The 22959-nt window shown below is 28.1% G+C and overlaps 2 protein-coding genes across 3 annotated transcripts in view; one reads left to right on the forward strand and one right to left on the reverse strand.

Moving 5' to 3' along the window:
• The window catches only part of LOC107436269 (gamma-tubulin complex component 5), a 45260-nt gene extending 28162 nt beyond the window's left edge, over window positions 1-17098 (reverse strand). The window contains exons 1-7 of one of the 2 annotated variants that reach the window (XM_043053703.3): window positions 16688-17098; window positions 13217-13323; window positions 12134-12239; window positions 7642-7732; window positions 6341-6429; window positions 1575-1879; window positions 309-392 (exon numbers count right to left, since the gene is read on the reverse strand). In XM_043053703.3, coding sequence (XP_042909637.2) covers window positions 309-392; window positions 1575-1879; window positions 6341-6429; window positions 7642-7732; window positions 12134-12239; window positions 13217-13323; window positions 16688-16765 — 860 coding nt within the window. In that variant the 5' untranslated portion in view covers window positions 16766-17098. Of the gene's footprint in view, window positions 1-308; window positions 393-1574; window positions 1880-6340; window positions 6430-7641; window positions 7733-12133; window positions 12240-13216; window positions 13324-16321; window positions 16459-16687 lie in introns of those variants that run through there. The other variant, XM_071177549.2, reaches the window with a different exon arrangement.
• A 32-nt stretch (window positions 17099-17130) lies between these two features.
• LOC107436270 (uncharacterized) lies at window positions 17131-22591 on the forward strand. Its single transcript, XM_016047911.4, has one exon. It carries the CDS (start codon window positions 18443-18445, stop codon window positions 20231-20233), a length of 1791 nt encoding a protein of 596 aa, XP_015903397.2. The 5' UTR covers window positions 17131-18442; the 3' UTR covers window positions 20234-22591.
• The last annotated feature ends 368 nt before the right edge of the window (window positions 22592-22959 follow it).

The raw sequence follows: 22959 nt of genomic DNA on the forward strand, positions 1-22959 counted from the left end.
ATTAAATCTGTAATCTATATAGATTACCTATATATGATATATTGAATTGATACATGGCATATATAGATTCTATGCCATATAAAACATTTTTTATTATAATAAAGTAAATATAACTTATTTACTGTTTAATAATTGTAGAAAAATTATGAATTATCAGAAGTTATAATATTAAAACATCTGGTTTTCATAAGTTTGCGATGAGTAAAAAATTGCTCAGCTGTTACTGAAGCCAGTAATACTTAATTAATTATGGTAATAGATACTACTGATATTGCAGCATGGATTTCTTTTGCACCAAAAATACTCACCATAAAATCTCTTTAACAACATTTCTTTCATGTACAATAACATTTTTTTCAATAGTAAGACTTTGACTGGCTAAATAATCATCCCTAAAAAGAAAACATTTTTGTAAAATATATTACTACAAAAGAGAATATGAGAAATGAAACTTCTAATGAAATATGGAGTCCTCATTAAAACAAAGTTAAGTTCATAATATATTAGATTTAATGCAAAAATTAAGAAAAAATAGACTGAGAATTCTTAAATAATTTAACAAAATATCTTATCGAATGAAAATTATTTTATATTGAACAGCTGCTTTTAATTAAATCAGCTATTAAATTAAATTAAATAGAATAAATAACTAAAAAATAATGATTTTTATCAACAGGAAGCAAAAATAAATAGATAAATAAATAAATAGATAGATGAATAAATAAATAAACGATAAAAAAAGGTTATATTTTTAATCCATAGGTATAAAATAAGTAAATTTTTCTAAAATAAGAAACACAGCTGCAAGGTAATGAAAAATAAAAAGATAACTTAATCAATAAAATAAAAGAACAACTTCTCAACAGAAAATATTTTCCTATTTCACACAGCAAAACATTGATTTTGATGATTGAATTTTGCCTATGATGTGGTTCCTATTTGGAACAACGAATTTTGCATCTATTTTGAAATACGTTTTGTGAGATTAGTTTTTGGTAACATTCTCAACATTTTTAACATTATCATGAATGCCTAATTTTTATTTTTAATTCTTTTCATTTGCTTTTGGTAGGTCACATGAGTCTTAAAGTTCTTTCTTATCTGTAGTATAAGAGTACTTAAGTTTGAGTTGAATACTGTTATATTGAAAAATTGTATAAAGTAACACATATTTTTTTACAATTAAGAAGTTAACAAAAAAAAAAAAATTTTTTTTTAATCAGATCAAAACTTTCCAGAATTATTTTTTTTTAATCAGACCAAAATTTTCCAGAATCAGTCCAGAAGCTGCCAGAATTTCCTCACAATTGAATTGTGCAACTTTGTTTGCACAATCAGACAAATCTGCACCGCTGCAATTTAGTTCAATTTTGACAAAAATTCTAAAATAACACACTAAGAGTAATAATTTCAGAACATTCTGGTGAATGGGATTGGTATTGAATCTTAAAATAAAATTCAATATATATTATAAATATTACAAATATAACATAATAAATTTTAGAGTTTTTTAATAGCACATACCAAATATACCTAAAGAATTTTTTAAATAACATATTCAAAATAATCCTCACCAAATTTTTGTAAAGTTTATAGATTTCAGTTGATAAGGACTCACACCATACATCTTCTGATACTGGCTTAGCCAGTAAGGATAACATGTGTTTTGATTCCTCTCTTGCTTGTTAGCATGAGATATATTTTCGGGAACAACAGATGTAGCATGAAACAACTGTGATGTACCCGAGCAGCTGTCAGGACTGATTCCTAGTCCTGAATCATCTCTAGGAGGAGCCCTCAAAACAGGATCAGGTAAATCCTCCACTGAATCATCATCTGATGAAGCAGATTCACTTGCTGATTCATCCGATGAGAAAAACTAAAGGAGAGTAGTAATTGATTACAATTTGATTTGATATTTAAGTAATACATACACAGCAAAATTCTGGTTAGCGGAATAGCATGTCACTTGATTTGAGAGTGTTCGCAATGAGCAAGCTAACTATTCTTAAGTTAAAAATAAATGATCTTTTAGTGCAAAAGTTAGCATCCAAATTTATGTTTATTGAAGATAAAATTTTTTATAAATTTATAAAAAAGAAAGTCAAAAATTTAATTGCATGAATATGCTAAGAAGAAATAGCAAAATACATGTGAGTATAACTAATATATTATATAATATGTAAGTAACATATAATATAAGTAATATATAATATAAGTAATATATAATATACAATTTTTTAACAAACTGAAAAGGGGTATTTACAAACCCTTTAGTAGGAAGTGAAATTTTCATGGAAAGAAAAAACATTTTCTCATACTTGCACAAAACATATTTTATTAAATTGAAAAAAAATTATTGTATTTTTTACCATTTAAATTTATTATTAAAATTTTAGCAGATTTACTAATTAAAAAAATTTGTACAAAGATTTTCTAGCCAAGTTTACAGCAAAATCTGGAAATTTTACTACAAGCCAAAAGCTAGCTGTAGCATTTTGAACAAAGGCCACTTTTTCAAACATGTGGCCAATTTTTCAAAAATGGAAAATTTAAAGTGATTAAAAAAACTATTGATATTAATAGGGTAAGATTTCTTTTGAAGCCGTTCTTGAAATATGGTTTAACTCTATAAGGTCAGGTGCATTTTAAAATAAAATAAAAATTTTAAAAATAAATGTTAAATAAAAAACTTTTCAGAATATCATAAACAGGGTGGCCACTCAAATCAGATTTCAAATTTCCCTGATTTTTCCAGGTTTTCCAGATAAAAATCTTAAAATTTCCAGGTTTTTGTTTCTTTTTTCTTATAAAGTATAGGATGTGTACAAGAAAAGTGCTTATACTATAAAATAATTTATCCAAAATGTTATTATTTTAACATATCATCTTGAAAAAAATAATTTATTTTGACAGTTTGGCAAGATTTTTTTATTTATTTTTTAATGTTTTGGTACAAAATTTTGAATCGAAAATCATATATTGATCAACAAAAGAGTAAAATTAAATATTAATATATAGTAAGTTCTTAAAAAAAAACTTTTTTTTAAATTAAAATATATTATAAAAGGTTAAAATGAAATAGAAAAAATTAGCATTAATGCAACAATTGTAACGATTTGTCGACAAATATTGCTGTTAGCGATTGTAAAAAAATGTGTGATTAGTTGGTTTGAATGGGAGTAGAAAAGCTTTCAGAAAAAGAGTGCGATATAAAATCTATTATTATTAAATTATAACCAACTAATTTTTGGAGAATTTTATAAAGTTAAAAATACAAAAACATTTTGTCAAAATAGAATACCACCAAAACATTGAACAAACTTGAGCCATAAATGGATTCAGCCCACGGACAGAATTTAAAAACAGAAGCTAATAGAAATCCCCAACCTTTTTATATTTAAGAGCAAATACCAGAATATCGGTCGAATGGCGGGCGCACATAAATTTTTTCAAGATAAATTTATAGTTGATAGACGTAGGTAATAATGCACACTACTCATAATGCACAAAAACTTAATTTTAAAAAATAATTTAACACAGGAATATAATTAGTATTAGTATCTCTTGGTTCTAAAAATAATAGATTTTTGGCTGCAAGATAATTTTTTATCTCTTCAATTAAATGTAAAAATCTATCAAATACTTTGCCTTTACTGAGCTAGTGTACTTATGTATATGCATAGCATAAAATTTGCATAGCATTTTATGGGAAAAAGGAGAAATGAAATATTTTATGGTAGGGCACAAGCAGTGGGCGCACCTAGACCGATCGACGGGCGCCATGGTGCCCGCGGGCATAGGGTTGGTGACCCCTGTCTAATCCCTTTTTCCACCTCCACCAGAATCTTTCCTAAATTGCACAGTCCCATAGCGGTCAAAGGTTTCTACATTTGTTTAGCAACCGTGGGAGAATTTTATGTGACATTCTAGTTTAACAGAGCTGTAATGAAGCAAATTTTGATGAAAGCTAAAGTATCACAAAGTTGATGATATTTCAACTGTTTGGCGATATATTTCCGTTTAAGAAAGTGGGTATAATGGATGAAATAATTTAAATTAAGAAAATTAGTAAATAATTTAAATTAGTGAAATTAAAAAAATTATCAAAGAAAATATTTCCAGCTTTTCGTTAAAATTCCCTGATTTTTCCAGGTTTTTATCCAAATTTCCCTGATATTTCCAGGTTTTTTCCAGTATAAAAAAAATTCCCTGATAATTCCAGGTTTTCAAGGTTTTCCAGGTGGGTGGCCACCCTGATAAAATATCCATAATAATTCTTAATTAAAAAATATAATAATAAAATTTACATGAGATGTATTTTGACAAAAAGGTGGCAGTCAAATTTTTAAATGTCATATCAACAAATACATTGAATAAAGCATACAATATTTTCTCTAATGTACTATATAAAAGGCTTTTACCAGACGTGGAGAAGGTGATTCGAAGTTACCAGTGTGGTTCTCAAAGAGGAAAATCTACTATTGATCAAATACAAGTTTTAAGCCAAATTATTGAGAAGACAAAAGAATTTATTGAGACTTTCCATTTTTTTATTGCCTTTAGGGCAGCATTTGACAGTATCAAGAGAAATAAGCTGTATGAAGCAATGGAGGAATTTGATGTTCCCCTGAAGCTTATTAACTTGACAAAGGCATCACTCAGAAGAACCAAGTGCAGAATTAAGTTGCAAAATGAACTCTCCGAGTCCTTCTACACTGATAGAGGCAGGTAGATGCACTCGCCTGTCTTCTATTTAATATCGCACTTGAAAAAGTAATCAGAGCATCTAGAATCAATGTAAGAGGCACTATTTTTCGAAAATCTACACAAATTCTTGCTTATGCAGATGATCTTGATATTATAGGAAGATCTAGACAATCAGTAGTGGAGGAACTTCAAAGCTCTTGAAGTAGCAGCTAGCGAAATGGGACTAACCATTTATGCTGACAAAACTAAATGTATGGAGATAAACAGAGGGCTCGCTAAGACAATGCCCTTGCATGTGAATTATGATTATGAATTTGAAGCTATTGATGAATTTAAATATCTTGGGACTACTGTAACCTGCAAAAATGACATAAATACTGAAATCGATAGCAACAACTAAAAAGTAAATTTCTTAAACAAAAGACAAAAATTAATATATACAAAACATTCCTACGGCCTGTGATCCTATGTGGTAGTGAGTGCTGGACTCTTAATAAAAAAGAGGAGAACAAATTGCTGATTTTTTAAAGAGGGATACTTAGAAGAATTTTTGGTACAGTCTATGAGAATAACAAAAGAGTGCACCCTTTACAATCATGAGTTATATAAAAAGTATAAACAACCAGATATAGTTCATGTCATTAAGGTCAATCACATTTGATGGCGACACCTTTATAGGTCTAAAGACCAAAAACCCGCAAAAAAAAATAACTTTTTTTAAACCAGAAGGTACAAGAAAAAGGGGTCGTCTACCGGGTAGGTGACTGGACACAGTTGAGAGGGACCTAAAGACAATAGGAATAACTAACTGGAAGGCCATGGCACAGAATAGATCAAGATGTCAAAAACCTATTGGGATGACCTTGGCCTGTCATAGGCTGTAGTGGCCAAGAAGAAGAAGAAGATCAACAAATACAGATTCATACAGATTTTTAAATTTTCTTTCATACAAATTTTTAAATGACATGTTATATTTAGTTACATTTTTTATATTAATTTTAGCCCATACAGCCAAGTACATTATCTTATTACCATAAAGTAACAAGTAAGAAAAATAGTTTTTCCTACAGGAAAGTAAACTGGATGTACCCCGAACTAAGTTGAGAGTTGACAGTTAAAGTAAAACTCCAAGATGAGGCATACTCGGAAAAAGAAAGAATTGACAGCTGGAGATAAAATAGATTTTAGGTGGAGTGGGTAAGTATAAACCATTTTATTTTATTTGGTAAATAACCATTTTATTAAATTTAAAAAAAAAACATTTTGTTGTATAAATGTATTCTGGCAGCATAGATAGAAAAAATGCAAGATGTAGAAAAGACATTCAATATGTATGAAAATACCATATCTTATAAATGTTATATTATTTATAACCTGGTTAATAAGGTTACATTTTATTGTTTTATAACTTCAGAAGATAAATTTTGATATTTTTATTCAAAATCCCTTTAAAAAGTATGGCAAATTATGTCAATAATAATTTTTTTTAATTTTGATTAACAATTTTTTCTTTGTTAAATCCATATTTTTTAAAGGGTTGTGGCTTTTTCAATGTTGGTAATGTTTTTACTTTTTTTTTGTCAAATATGTTAACTAAAATATTAAAAGTAAGAGAATATAAAAATTATACCTCAGAATCGCTTTCTACAGGAAAATTACAGTTAATATCATCTTCTCTTAGGTATGATGCCCAGTCAAATTTCCAAGTTTCTTCACTACCTTTAAATGAGATAAAAATATATATATATCATAACAGCATTTTTTTAAAATTAAAATAAAATTCATTTCCTTCTAAATTGTGTCCCATTTAAAATATAATATGGATGCCGACAAACTAAAACATTACATACTAATGTAACTAAATCATATGGTTGCCAATAAAAGCTTCACAACTAAAGTGGAAAAGAACAAAATGTTACAAACATTACAACATATATGAATAATGAAAACAGAAGACGTTTGAAATATTAGAAAAACAGTAGTAAAAAAAAATAATAAAATACGAACGAAATGAACTTATAAGAAAATCGCAGAATCTAACAACGGCATATCACAGACGAATACATTTCTGAGTAAAATGTTGTGGCAATCAATTGGTCATTTACTAAGGAATATGCATTCTTATGAATGACACAATACTAAAAAACATCAGGATGAAACGATGAGTCAAGATAAGAAAGAATTATGGCATTACCAAAATTAAATTAATTCCTCCACAATGTGATGCATTAGAAGATGTCAAATGGTGTAGTAAACTAAGTATGCCACAAAAATAAATAAGAAAAAAAAAGTGGAAACCAAACATAGTAATAAAAAGAGCCTCTCAGAGGTTATGGAGTCCATATTTATCAAACAAAATTAAACTTTCAGCAGAAATAAAACATTTTTGTTGACTACGAAGCACACAGAAAAAAAATATTGAATATGATTTTAAAATTTTTTTTAAAAAATCTCGTACAAGAAAAACTGATTTTTTCAGTAATGATCCCTCAATCACAAATGCAATAAAATCAATCAAGAAAAAATAATTGTAGCAATAGAAACTATCTCAAGCACAAGAAGAAAACAAATTTAATTTATTTTAGGACATGCTATATTAAAATTTAAAAATAAATATTGAAATGCATTAAAAAGTTTTAAAAAAAAGTTTTTTTTTTTTTACTAATTCAGATTTTACACTAAAAAATAAATTTAAATATATCAAGTATGTTTCCTATGAATTTTATACACTTAAGCTTCAAAAGCAATTAAAATATAAATTTAACAGGAAAAATTAAATATGAATTCAAAGAAATCAAAAGATAACAAAAATAAACTTCATAAGTAAAAATAGAGGGGTCAAGAACATTTAAAAACAAAATTTTGGCTGTTTTTTCATAGTTAAACAGAATAAATGCAATACGAACTACAACTAAGGTATCTATAACTTACAAGTAGAGTCTTTTTCCAATAAAATAGTATCTGTAATTTTTGACTGGGATAAATGTAGTAATAGAGACAAAATTCTGAAACCTTTTTCTCTCTAGAAATAAAAATAAAAATAGTTTTTCAGAGAAATAATCCCTTAATATTTCAATTAAAAACATCAAAATGCATTTTATAAAATTTATTGGGGACACATAAAATATGTAAATAGAAAAACCTTCAAAGAAATTGAAAACATTTGCACAAATAATAAAATAGAAATTAAGATATAAAATACAAAGAAAATGGTTAAAAAAATATGGAAAAAACACAACTGTTTCAGTATTGTAACAAAGACTTTTTTTTTCTATTTTGTTGCATTTGATCAAAATACACAGCAATTCAAATTAACACTGAACTATTTAAAAAGATAGAATAAAAATGATATTATTCAAATAGTATTATTTATTATTTGCAATAAAAGTTATTATTATTATTATTTTTTTTTTTTGCAATAAAAATTTGAAATCTGAATGAATAAAATATTTCAGTAAAAAATAATATTGTAATTCTACCAGCTTTGAAATTGACAACTAACCATATTTGCAATTCAATATTTAAAATAAAAACAATTTTCTCTTAGTAATGGAAAGAAGATCAGGACAAAACTGGGAAAGTTAGAAAGTTCACTGGTCACCAGAAGAAATAAAGTTAGAGAATAATTTTTTTTAAAAGGAAATTTAAATATCTCTAAATTATGAACTCTAACCCCAGTATTTATAACTAATTTTCCTAATAACACACAGATGGCACTTCATGTACAATGTGGTAAAGTATCTCTTGATCCTGCTTCAATGTTTCACTGATATTTTTGTAATGTCTCTTGTTATAATGTGAAAAACACTGTTATTTGGTGGTTCAGTCGGTTAGGACATAGTGAACACCACGGGGGAAAAACTTGGGGTTATGAATTCAATCTTGACTGAGTGGAATAACTTTTTTTAAAGGTTCAAACTATAACTTTTAGCATTTTGCAGTTATGTATTTCCATGTGTTTGAGAAGTTATAATCATTCAGTGTTCTCCCTAAGTGTTTTATAAAACTGCCCTCTTTGTCTTTTTTGTAAAAATAAGCTGTCATATCTTAAAAACACTGCCTCTTTATTCATGTTCCATTTTTAAGAAAAATTAATTAACCGTTAAAATAATAATAGCACACATAAATTATCTGAGCACAGATAATTTTTGTATTTAAGGTTTTATTCTGATAGGTTTATTCTGATTACTATTATGAATATTTACTTTGTTAGGATTATTCTTAACTGTTAAATTTTTAAGTGATTTTAAAATTTAATATTATTTTTTAAATATATAACTTTAAAAAAAATACACCGCTAAATGTTTATTTTCTAATAATTTTTAGCATAAATTATAAATATATATATATATATATATATATATATATATATACATACTTTAAAGCTGTTCATCAAAAAATAATTTTTTTAGTTAACTTATTTTTTAAAAAAAATTATGCACAGAGATTATCTCTTAGCATGCCCTTAATTATTAATAAATTACAATTTTTTCTCTTATTTAGATAATGAGTCAAATTACTTTTCGATGTACACATAAAATAGTATAAGATAGTAACTTAAAAAATTGTTGAGGATTAGATTCAGATATTACACAGTTTGATATTTTTAGTGTTAAAAGAGTGCTTTTTTAAAACTCAAAGTTTCCTTTTCTGTGAGAAAGCACCCTGCTCCTTTTTATTCCTAGAGAGAACTATGGTTATTAAATAAGGAAAAGTTGTATTCAGATTCACTGTCATAGCAATGCCTGTACATCACAAGTAAAGAGAATATAGGATGAAGATTTTCTTTGCCAAACAATAACAATAGTAGCTCTGCTAGTTACTTGAAAGGATTGTTGAGCTTAGTTACAGGTTGTACTTCACGATTATAAAAAAAAAAAAATAATAACAAGTTAAGATATCCAGCTGAAAAGCTATATAAGTTTATTTCCTGGTTATATTTAAAGATTAAACAAATAATAGTTTAATTTAATTTTATCTGCAATCTCGGAGATTTTGCAAGCATTATAAATAAATATACAATTTGGGATTAATTCCAAAATATCCTAGTTGTTTAATTCAGTTTTAATACACATTGCAGATTTTAAACGCAAAATTAGATTCTCGCCTTTTGTTGTTCACACTGCAGATGTAACTGCATTTTCTATTTCTGTTTTTTCCTACTGACCAATAAATCGAAGGGAAATGTCGTTCCTACTAACAAAAGATCTTAAGTGCATTCAAAATATATTTTTGGTGGTATTAATCCAATATCTAAAATTTAAATCTGAAATTAAATGAATGAGACTAAAAACATAAGGAAACCTTTTTCAGTTTTTGGAAGGAATAATTGAAAATTAACTTTCTTCTAATCTACTTGTTAAAATACATGTGTACTTTACTTAAATACTTTTTTACATTTTCTTTATTTGTTTCAAAAATTAAAAATTGAAACATGGGAATTCTGAAACTATAGATTAATTTATTATAAATCATATTTATTGAGTTAAAACTGACACAGCTTAATTTGTTTATTTCATTATTTGTTTATTTTTATAATTATTTTATTTTTATTTAATATTAGCTCTCAATTTAGAGTTGCAGCAAAACAAAATAAGATAGGTGTAACTAATAACAAAGAAAAAAATACATATTGATAAAACCTGCAGATGAAAGAGGTGATGAAATAATATCCTTTAATTTCAATACAAAGAATTGAAAAGAAATTATATAGATTGAACTTGATACGTAATTTAAATGTGTTTATTTAAAACTTCCTTTAGAAATCATTGCTATACAATCAGTGACACATTGTGGAAGAAGATTGAAAGGAAGGAAGTGTAAAATAGGCAGACAAAGGAAGTAGGAAATATGAAATGCAGAACACTATTACAATTTTTGTTTTTATAAAAATGAAAATACTAACAACTATATTATAAGTCTTATTAGCATGAAATTAATTTCTAGACAAACATCAGACTAAGATATCATATTCATAAAATTAAAATTCATAAAATTTATGAATCCCACTTCTCAACATAATTAATTTTATAATTCATAGATCATATTTTAGTTCAAATTTATGACATTTAACAAAAATAGCTAACTACCATGAGTTATTAACCAATACTTTTGAATATTTTCACAACTAATATTTGTTACTCTCAAAGCAATTAAACACATTTAAATTATGATCAAATCATGGATTTAAGGAATTTTTTATTTATTTATTGTTAGTTATTTATTATAGTTACCTTATGAAATATATTTCGCTTTTTTTCATCCGAGTTCTAAAAAAAATTCTAAATAAATAAATAATGGATTCAGATAATCTGGAACATTCAGATTAGGAGAGTTATGTTGTACATAAAAGTGTATGGATGAAATTGTGAGGTAAACTTTTCTTAAAATATAGGTAGTAAAAGTAAAAAAATTTCATTAGCATTTTAGCCTTTAATTGTTAAAAAATAATAATAATAATAAACCTAAATGTGAAGCTTTGTAGTTTATAACTCATGTTTTCATTTAACATTTTAATTATTAATGATTTATTAATAAATAAAAAAGTAAAATCGTAGGCTTACTAGTGAAATTATTTAAACAAACACTTTCTCCTTCATAGAATTTCAAAGCAAAAATTTAAAACAAAAGGTAAATTTCAAAAAATTCATAATGTCATAGAAATCTGCACTTAAAAAAAAAAAAAATTTGTTTTTCTTTCCATAACAATAAAAAAAAAAATCTGCAAATACCTCAGAACTACAACTATTGACTTAGTCTAATTTGCTTGCAAGCCAATAAAAAAATCTTTTTTTTTTCAAAAAAAAAAATTTGTTTTTCTTTCCATAACAATAAAAAAAAAAATCTGCAAATACCTCAGAACTACAACTATTGACTTAGTCTAATTTGCTTGCAAGCCAATAAAAAAATCTTTTTTTTTCAAAAGAAAACTAAAGAAATAGTTACTTATTTTTACATTTTGGACCAAAGTTTAAAACGTTGGGAGCGCATTAATAACTATACATTTTAAGTATATTACACCTCATCTAATAATAATACAAATTAACTTTCTTTCAAATGTAAAATTTATAACATACATAGGGAAATCCTGCATGTCTCGTTGTCATAATGCCAAAAATATAACAGTGGGTGCCCAATATTTTAGTAAAACATAATCTTTTTTTCTAAGAAAATAGTTTAAATGTTTGTTATATGTATAAAAAAACTGAAATTTTTAAAGATGAAGGATCCTAAAATCTGGTCTTGAGAACAAGAAATTTAGAATTGTTACAACTCTAGGACACACATAAAATAATACAGAAAAAAAGAAAAACATACAATTTGGTAAGATTGTGTTTAAATATTTTGTGTATAATTTCATGTGCTTAAATATCACAATACAATCTAAAGTAAATTATGAATATTCAAAAGTTGCAATTTATACCTGATATTTGCCCTCATTATTGAAGAAATTGATTAAGTTATCTGAAACTTTTTTAAATCTATTTGCCTTTTCAAGTTCTGACTGAATGAGAAATTTTTCATGGAACCTAGTGAAAGAAAAAAAATTTATTGTTGAAAAATTTCTTTAATAAAAAAAAAATCATTAGACCAATAAAAAAGAATTAAAAAATGCATAAGAAATAAGGGCAATATGGACATTTAATGCAAAATGGAAGGTATTACATTTTAATAGCAAATATTTAAAATGGATTGCACTGCAGCCTAGGGAAATTAAAAAATTATTTATCAGGGCTCAAGTGGTTATCTAAAGTGGTTTTAAGACTCTTTGATACTTTTTCATTTTACCGGCAAAAGTAAATTCAGTTAATATTTTTTTTTTTTTTACTTAGTTACTTTTAAAATACACCTCACCAATTTATTGAGCAGTAACATCAAGAAATTGAAGTTAAAATTATTTTCTTGAGAATTTTGTCATCCATTGATTCAATGTGAATAGAAAAATGAATTAGCAAACGATGCTTTGGTGTCTTGTCTAGGTATGTGTTATGATCACAAAACAGCATATTTCATCATGATTGAGAACAATTCACATTCTTCAATTATGCAATGTGTTATGATCACAAAACAGCATATTTCATCATGATTGAGAACAATTCACATTCTTCAATTATGCAATCTATTGCAATTTTTTCATAAATGTGCTTCTTTTAAAAGAAGTCTAATAGATACATGTCTGATTTCTTTATAATTGTAAATCGACTGATGAAAAATTTGTATAGGTTAGTTATATTTTTTTAGTTACTTGTCTTGCAGACCAATGACAAATTTTCTTTTGCATCTAATACCGTGTTCTAAAAGAAAGGATGCAAGAATGTGAGGTTGTATTAAAAAAACAAGACTATATGCACTGTATATATACATGTACTCACACATACCCTTGAGCTGTTAGGTCCACAACCATAAAAAAATAATAATAATTATAAAATAAAATTTTATAAAAAATAAGATTTAGTATGCTTATTTAATATCTACACAGATATTTAAGACTAAAATTGCATGTTACTTTGATATGATATGCATAGCTTCATGACTGTTTGCTTCCTTATAAGTATGATACAACAGGGTAGACAAAAGATGATCATAGCAGGTGGTAAAATTCTCATCAGTCTTCTATAAAAAAGAGACAATCAAATGAAAACAAATGTTCTAAAATGAACTATAAAAATATTATAAAACATATTTCCAATTAAGGATTATAAGGAAACAAATTGGACATTATATACAGCATATTTCCAAACATATGCCCATCTTAGTATGAGATCTATAGAGAATGCATGTATCTTATACATAGATGAGCTTATCTTTGGAAATACACGAAGTGCACTTTTTCATTGAAAATTTACACATAATTCAAAACACATAAAAATAAGAAGAATAAGACACAGTGTATTTGTGGGAAACTTTCAACTTCTCATCTGAACAAACCATCAATCTTAGTTTACCTTCGTTTAAAAATAGAAATGCATTGAAAATCCCACTCATTATCCATTTAAGTTTTGCTTCCCTCTTTCTTTCTCTCAAAACCTTCAACTGAAATGATCTGCAGTTCAATTTAGCAAAAATTTAAAGTAAATCAGATGCAAACAATGAGAGTTACTTTTTTCAAAAGTTAGTCTCTTTAATTTTTTCTGTTCATTTTACTGTTTAAATGAACAGATATAAACAGAATAAGAACGGATGGAAAGGATGAATGAACAGATATAAACAGAAAGAAGAATTAAAAACGACTTAAAAACTAATTTATTCCATTTGCTATTTTCTTGTGTTTCTTTAAAAGTGTAATTCTTAGATAATTTATTTGTAATTGTTACAATGAGTATTTAAATGTTTTCTATGTCCAGTTTATTGATATCTAGCAATCTATTGCAGGGATATTTCTGTATCAGTATCGGCTTGGGCCTACTACCTTCTACAAAACACCAAAAAGCGTTTTAAGTTGCTAAAATATAAAAATATTTTTTTGTGGTTAGTCAAAAGGTAACAATGAATTATAAATTTCAAGTAAGTCCACTTCTGTGATGCATTTTTTAATTTCTGGTGGGCCACTGCCTATAAGTCACCATTATTTTAGCACATATACTTATACAGAAATCTTTTTTCTATTGCTAATGCTCGATGAATGGAAAAATACTTCCTTCGGCAATGTTCTTGTTCTCTAGTTGGAAGTTAGCCCTCTCTTTATAACCCATATGAAAAATCAGGGCTCGAAAAACCGCCCGTCCTCGGCGGTCAAAAATTCCCCGCGGACAACGAATTTCTCGAATCCGACGTCCGCGCGGACGGCCATTTTCCCGCTAACGTTCGTGATACATTCTCAATTTTTGTTATCCTACAAAAGTCTAGCTCCTCACTTCTAAAATGACCCTCTAATCTAGATATACAGCAACATACTGCGTATGGAAGAATTGCTGTTTTCTCTGTCTGGGAGTACTGCAGTGGTTGAAAGGGGTTTTTCAGCAATGAACTTACATAAAAACACATTACGTACCTTAACCCACTGACGGTTCTGCACGTAAAAAGTCGCATTTTAACCTGCAGTCTTCTCTGCATAGCAAAACCGGTTTTTCCATGTTAATAGATAGTTGAATAGTGTATAGGGGAGAAACATTCTCCCAAATTTACCCATTTGCTTATCCGCCAGTGGGTTAAACAAGTAGCGTTATAAACGCAATTATGAACATCTACCTAAATGGAAAACCTCTTTCAGATTTCTGTGAAGAAACCTCAGTAAATCATTGGCTTGATTGTGGAACTGGCAAACGTCATATTTGCTTCTTTTAATAAACGCAGTACCCTCGGATAAATTGACATTCCAGATAACTTGACCTTTGTCATTTATATTATTTCATAAAAGAAATAAATTATTTTATAAAAGAAATACTAGGTTGCTATTAGTAACCTAGTATATACTAATGTAATGCGTATTACTGTATAATGTAATCCTAGTAACTACTAATTCATTGTGCAATTTATATAAATGTTTGTAATGAATAAGAGAAAATTATATTTTTATTTATTTAGAAGCGACGGGTTAGTTTCAAAGGAGGACGGGTACATTGTTGGACAAGCCGTCCTCGGGGACGGGTAAAATTTCTGAGTTTTTTCGAGCCCTGTGAAAAATGGTTATTCAACTATTAGAAAAATAAAACATACCAAGATATGCAAAACTTTCTTAATAATTTGCATTATAAATAAAAGATCAAGGCTGATACTAAAACTTTTTTAATCTAAATATTTACCACACAACGTACATTGCTTTCTAAGATTAAAAACCTTGATTTAAAGTCTTTAATCTACCCTTTAACACTAAGTCATTATTCTAGATAAAAACGTTAACTGTCAAACCACCACATTATGAACCACATCTACGCCAAACCACAGAGAAAGTCGCTAAGAAGTCGTAAGCAGTAAAAACATTTATGATGTAATAAAAGGGGAGATTTCTGTATCTTGATCTGAGCAGAATAATCGCAAAGTCTTGGCAGCAGCCCGTCAGAAACTTAAGAAAAAGAAAAAACATTCCAGAAATGAACCAACTCGAAAGCTATAATTCGTAGCCACCCTAGGGCAAACATCTACGTGATTTTTTTCTCTTTTAATTGCAAGTTTAAAATCTATTTGGCACTTTGGTGATTGTAGTTGGAGCGACAGACCACGATACAGAAATATATTCTTTCAAAAAAGGATTTGGCTAGAATACAGAATAGGATTCTTCTTAAACTGAGTGATGGGCCGGGATAGCCTGGTTGGTAGAGCAGTGGGCCCTTGTCCAAGAGGTTGTGGGTTCGATCCTCGCATACAGTAAAGTGACTGATGCACGCTAAATTTGTTGAGTCACAAAAGTCCTCCATGTTCCCATAACAAATCGTACCAATCCAAGAGTTTCCTTGTCTTCTGAATTGGTTCAAAATTACAAGGCTACGGAGATAAACATTAGTAGCCGTAAACCCAAAATTGCATCGGCTTTTCCAATGACAGTTATAAAAAAAAATTGAGTGCTGTACTGTGATTGAGTGTGATTTTGTGATTACATTGAGTGTGATTTTACTTGTTTAAAAACATCAATTTTTCGTTTATATCGATTTCTTATATTAAAAGAAAATCTCACTTTTAAGTTTTCTTCTCTGTTTTCTATAAAGAATATAAAAAATAGCCAAAATAGATTGGACACTTGATTGTAAATTTTCACGAAGAAGAAAGCATGCATTGGTAATTAAAATTAGAAATCCTTGATGGTCCTTTCTTCTTACAGTTCGATTCGTTGATACGAATTGTAAGGAACTGAAGTATGACAATATTATTGATGTATTGAAATTGAACATTGGGTGTCCAATTCCGCACCATTACAGCAAAATATGATTTTTGATAAATTATACCACAGCCTAAAAAAATATCGCTGTGAAATATTTTTCTCTTAAGTCAAAGAAAAACCTTTCCAGAATAAAAGAAAATTAGATAACAGATAACAACGTACATCAAATTTCGTGACAGCTTTCACTAAAAGTTTGCAGTTTTCTGAATACTTAGAAGCTTCTGATCGTTTATAAGCCATTGAGGAAAAAATTAGCTTTACCAAAACTGTTAAGTTTCGAAAATCACGAAAAAACTTTATCACATGAACTTATTACATATTTTATGAAATGCCAAAGAGGTTTTTTGCGGTAAATTTAGATTAAAAGATGAGCTATACAGTTTCATAATTTTTTCTGTTTACAAACAATATATCGATCCAAACAAAAATAAGCGCCAAGGGACAACTGCAATTACGGTTACTAAATATTAATTTTAAAAATATTCTATAAAAGCTATAAGCAAGCTTAGAAATTATTTTATTCAAAAGACGAACTTAAACGAGAAAAAAAACGCCTCGTGCATCACTACAGGTAGGAAAAATAGGCAACCGGAAACGTTGACAAATTTTATCTGATATTCGCTGTTGTACTTCACTTAATGTGCTAATGTGCTATATGTTGAATTAGAAGTATATTCGTACTAGGGGATGAGATCTAATAAAAGTCTTATTCTCAAATTTATAAGACTGCGTATCCAAAACTCTCATTAATATAGAGTGAATTGCATTCATAGTAATGGGAAATCTATAAAAAGTGCTTTAAAAGGGTTATTTCCGTGCAGGAATGATAAAATAACATTTTCTTCGTGCTGACAGTAAATAAAATTCAAGCTGCCCAAATATTTAAAAAAAAATTGTGTTTTCTGTTCGATTCATGTAATAAATAATCTATTCATGCAGAAGGAGATATTATTATTGAAGGCAATATCTTTCTGTTTTGGCAATAACTTTCTTTGTTGTGACAATGGTTAAAGGTATCTGGGCAAAGTGTGACACATAGTTACAATGATGTTCTAAGAGAAAAATATTTTGATAGAAATTTAATGTTTGCACTTTGAATAAAAGTTTCCAAGTGTAGTTACTAATTGTTCTAAATAAGAAGATTGCAATGAGATGTAATTTCATTCAAATGTTTTGTGCTCATAATATAGAAATAATTTTTGTAATAAGTGCTATTGAAGGCACCTTTGTGCTATTAAATTATTAACTTTAGTAGTGAAAATTATTTTGAAATATTGCCTTCATTTTAGTTAGTAAATAATTATTTATCCATTATCTAATTATAGCTATTTGTGTCAAATAAAAAAAGAAAAATTTTGAGTTTGAATAGAAAATCTATAATTTTTCTTCTATTTATGCATTTCTGTTTTAATACCAATGCAAAGTGGATTTATGTCTTCATTTCTTGCTGCATATTTATGATTGTTATTCTAGAGATCTAACTCAACTACCCTTATGATTCTTGCTCTAGTAACCCATGCAAAAGTGCTTTACAACAAGATTTTGCATAGTATTCGGGTCGTGTAGTGATTTAATTTTTGAAGTCATCAAGGAAAGATCCACAGTTAATACGGGTCATATAAGCATATATCTTATTTCTTGCATTTCATGTAGTTAGAATTTTTCTTCAAATTAATTACATTGTTAAATCTTATTTGTGCAGTCTGAGCAAGTAAAGTTTTTCTCAGAAAAGTAAACATATACTGCAAAAGTGTTTTTCATCCTGTAAAATAACCTTATTCTTATGATATATGTAACTAGATTTTTTTCAAAAAGAAGTCTGACTAAACACTGCGAAATTCATAATGGTGTGAAATCCTTTTCTTGTAGTATATGTAATAAGAGATCTTCTGAGTAAATAAAAACAATCTCGTTCAAATGGGTGAGATGCCTTATTCTTGTAGTATATGTAATAGGATATTTTCAGGTAAATCTAATTTGACTAAACATAGCAGTGTTCATACTGGTGAAAAGCCTTATTCTTGTAGTGTATGTAATAAGAGTTTTTCACGAAGAAGTCTACTGACTGAACACAATCGTGTTCATACAGGTGAAAAGCCTTATTCCTGTAGTACATGTAATGAGAGATTCTCACAAAAAAGTAAACTGACTGAGCACATTCGTGTTCATACTGAAGAGGAACCTTATTCTTGTAGCACATGCAATAAGAAATATTCAAGTAGAGGTAGTTTGACTAAACATAGTCGTGTTCATACCGGTGAGAAACCTTATTCTTGTAGTATATGCAATAAGAGATTTGCAACTAGAGGTAATTTGAATCAACATAGCCGTGTTCATACCGGTGAGAAACCTTATTCTTGTAGTTCTTGTGATAAGAGTTTCTCTCAAAAAAGTGCACTGACTCAACATATTCGTGTTCATACAGGTGAGAAGCCTTATTCTTGTAGTACATGTAATAAGAGTTTCACACAGAAACGTAATCTGACTGAACATAGTCGTCTTCATACAGGTGAGAAGCCTTATTCTTGTAGTACATGTAATACGAGTTTCTCAGTAAAAAAAGCACTGACTGAACACATTCGTGTTCATACTGGCAAGAAACCTTATTCTTGTAGTATATGTAATAAGAGATATTCAAGTAGGTCTAGTTTGACTTACCATAGTCGTGTTCATACTGGTGAGAAGCCTTATTCTTGTAGTTCTTGTAATAAGAGTTTCATACACAAAAGTGCACTGACTGCACACATTTGTGTTCAAACTGGCGAGAAACTTTATTCTTGTAGTATTTGTAATAAGAGTTTTTCACGAAGAGGTGTATTGACTTTACACTATCGTGTTCATACAGGTGAGAAACTTTATTCTTGTGGTATTTGTAATAAGAGTTTCTCACGAAGAGGTATACTGACTTTACACCATCGTGTTCATACAGGTGAGAAGCCTTTTTCTTGTAGTTCTTGTGGTAAGTGTTTCTCACAAAAAGGTGCACTGACTGGACATGGTCGTGTTCATACAGGTGAGAAGCCTTATTCTTGTAGTACATGTAATAAGAGTTTCTCACAGAAACGTAGTCTGACTGAACATAGTTGTGTTCATGCGCGTGAGAAGCCTTATTCTTGTAGTACATGTAATAAGAGATTTTTACGAAGAGATGAACTGACTAAACACAATCGTGTTCATACAGGTGAGAAGCCTTTTTCTTGTAGTTTTTGTGATAAGAGTTTCTCACAAAAAAATACACTGAGAGCACATATTCGTGTTCATACTGACGAGAAACCTTATTCTTGTAGCACTTGTAATAAGAGTTTTTCTCAAAACGCTACTCTATATAAGCACATTCGAGTTCATACTGGTGAGAAACCTTATTCTTGTAGTATATGTAATAAGAGTTTTTCAGAAAGAGCTCGTTTGACTGAACATAGTCGTGTTCATACCGGTGAGAAACCTTATTCTTGTAGTATATGTAATAAGAGTTTTTCATACCTTGGTCTACTGACTATACACAATCATGGTCATACAGGTGAAAAGCCTTTTTCTTGTAGTGTATGTAATAAGAGTTTTTCACAAAGTTCTAGTTTGACTGTACATAGTCGTGTTCATACAGGTGAGAAGCCTTATTCTTGTAATATGTGTCATAAGAGATTTTCAACTAGATCTAATTTGACTAAACATAGTCGTGTTCATACTGGTAAAAAAACCTTGTTCTTGTAGTGTATGTAATAACAGTTTTTCACAAAAAAGTAAACTGACTGAGCACAGTCGAGTTTATACTGGTGAGAAGCCTTATTTTTGTATCATATGTAATAAGAGATTTTTAATGAGGAGAAATTTGACCCTACATAGTCATATTCGTACTGGTGAGAAACTTATTCTTGTGTTATATGTAAAAAGAGCTTCTCACATGGAATTACACTGACTCAACACAGGCAATTTACTGGTGAGAAACCTTATTCTTGTAGTGTATGTAACAAGAGTTTTACACAAAGAGGTCAACTTATTGAGCACAGTGGTGAGAGGACTTATTCTTGTAGTATATGTAATAAGAGTTTTTCACGGAGACGTCAACTGACTAGACACAGTCATGTTCATACTGGGTAATAAACTTTATTCTTGCAGTATATGTTATAAAAGTTCTTCCCTAATAGTTCTTCTAAATAAGCACATTTGTGTTCATACTGGAGAGAAATCTTTTTCATGTAAAAAGACTTTTTCAAGAAAGGATTATCTAACTCTTCACATTGTTTATCTTCACATTTTCTTGTGTACATAAAAAAAAAAAATTCCAATTAGGTCAGGTTTCATCCAACTTTTCATAGTTTTATTCATGCTAGTTAAAAACCTCATTCTTATAATATATGTGTAAGAGGTTTTTTTCATCAAAAAATTGATTTTGATGTTTGTGTTTCCACTGGTGAGAAACTTTTTTATTGTGCCTTAATGTAATAAGAGTTTTTGTCAGTTAACCAAATGCAGTGTTGCTCTACTAGTTACACAGTATATCTTTGAAGTATGTGATGTATTTATTTTTTTTTTTATTATAAATGATCTAAATATTTACACTCATGTTCATACTGTTTGAGAAACTATATTCTTTTAGCATCTGTAATAAGTGTCTCTGAACAAGAGCTAATCATAGTTTTGTAGACCATGCTAAGAAACCTAATTCTTGTTACACAGGTCAAAAGAATTTTTCTAATCGCATTCTGCATTTATTTTTGCAGTATATGTAAAAATAGACTGACTAAACACAGACCAGTACCCTCTGAGGATAAACTTTCTTCTTGCTTCCATTATGGGTAAAAAATTTCACAGAAGTGTCATTAGACTAAACACAATTTAATGAAGCTGGAAAGTTTTTTTCTTTCAAAATATCTTAGAATACAGTTTTCAATTTATTTTTCTGTTTTTATGCATATCTAATGCCTGTAAAATAAGCTCTACTATTGAAAAGTTGTGGATTAAAATACATTCTTATAAACACATTTTAGTAGAAGTTGTAACCTTGGTTACTGGATAACATTACTTTATTTACAACCAGTTATGCTTAAACAAAATATAAATTGTTTTCGATTCTCTCAGCATTAGAATCCTGAAGTGTAGGTAATATTTTTTAATTAAAAAGAAACTTCAGTTGCAGCTTTTAACTAAAATTGCATGTAACATCTTTTATTTAATGATTTTTTTTTTGGCACATGCTGTACAAATATTTTCATTTCTTTTAATTACAAAATATTTATGTTATAATTAGAGAAAAGTAAGTTTTCTTAATTTTGAAGTAAATTTGGTTGAATTGAAAGTGTGAAGCAGATAAGGTAGTATGAATTGCTTCATAAAATCAATTTCTTGTATTTAAATCTAAACTTTTTCTAAGCTTTCAGCATTTTATAAATCTTATATTTATGTTACCAAAATATTACTGTAAGGTATATTATGGCAATTTTTTAAATAATTACTTGTTATAAATTTTGTTAATCACATTTGAATGTCTTGGATTGCGTAATTTATCAAACATTTGAAAAAGACCGCAAAAGATGACTCAAACTATTAAAATATCAAAATTAGTAAACTATTATTAAGGTTTTTTTCTAAAAACTATATTTTACTAATTTATTATGTTAAATAATGAAATATGCAAATAATTTTCATGTATCGTTTTTAGTTCATGGATATTCATGAAATATTTTTCTCATTTTGAGTTGTTTATGTATGTATAAGTTACAAAATATTGTATGAACATACAAAATATTGTACGTTTTTGTATATGGTTAAAAGAAAATGCAATTTATTTAAAATTGCATTATAGCAATATTAAATAAATCCTCCTTCTTTGCATTATAGCATAATGGTTAAAAAAATTAATTTTAGAAAATTTGTCAAAAAATTTGCTTAAGCCATTCTTTAAATTTTTCTTTGCAATCATGTTCATGTGGAGAGAATTATTTTTGTATTTTATGAAAAAATAAAGATGTTTAACATTTTTAGCAATCATGTTCCTAATGCTGAAATCCTAATTTTTGTTGTGTAATAAAATATTTTAACGAAATAAATAGCACTCTTGTTGTATGTTCATTAATGTGTGATTTAATATTGTATTTTATGTCACATGCTGATTATGCAGCATTATGAAATCATGATGAAATATGATCAGCTTCCATTCATCAGGCTGATTGATCTCAGTTTTGTTGCGTGTATTATTAATCATTTTCTCAGTATAGTATCCTGGTAGTTCGCATTATGGCATGATTTAGTATTGTACTTTATGCCACATAAAATTACTCATCATTATGAAAAGTTTAATATATAAGGTTGAGTATTTTAACTATCGTAGCTGAGTAAATGTTGTACTTTAAATCAGTTTGGATGTTTAATTTCAATATATGTTATAATAGTTTTTCTTTGATATGTTACCGAATTTTATAGGTCTACCCGGCATGGGC

This window comes from Parasteatoda tepidariorum, chromosome 3 (genome assembly GCF_982258835.1).
Source record: "Parasteatoda tepidariorum strain Cologne lab strain chromosome 3, Ptep-v5.0, whole genome shotgun sequence".
Taxonomy (NCBI): domain Eukaryota; kingdom Metazoa; phylum Arthropoda; class Arachnida; order Araneae; family Theridiidae; genus Parasteatoda; species Parasteatoda tepidariorum.

Bases quoted from the DNA above. Each gene is read 5' to 3' on its own strand.
- LOC107436270 (XM_016047911.4), top strand. From the start codon at position 18,443: ATGGGTGAGATGCCTTATTCTTGTAGTATATGTAATAGGATATTTTCA.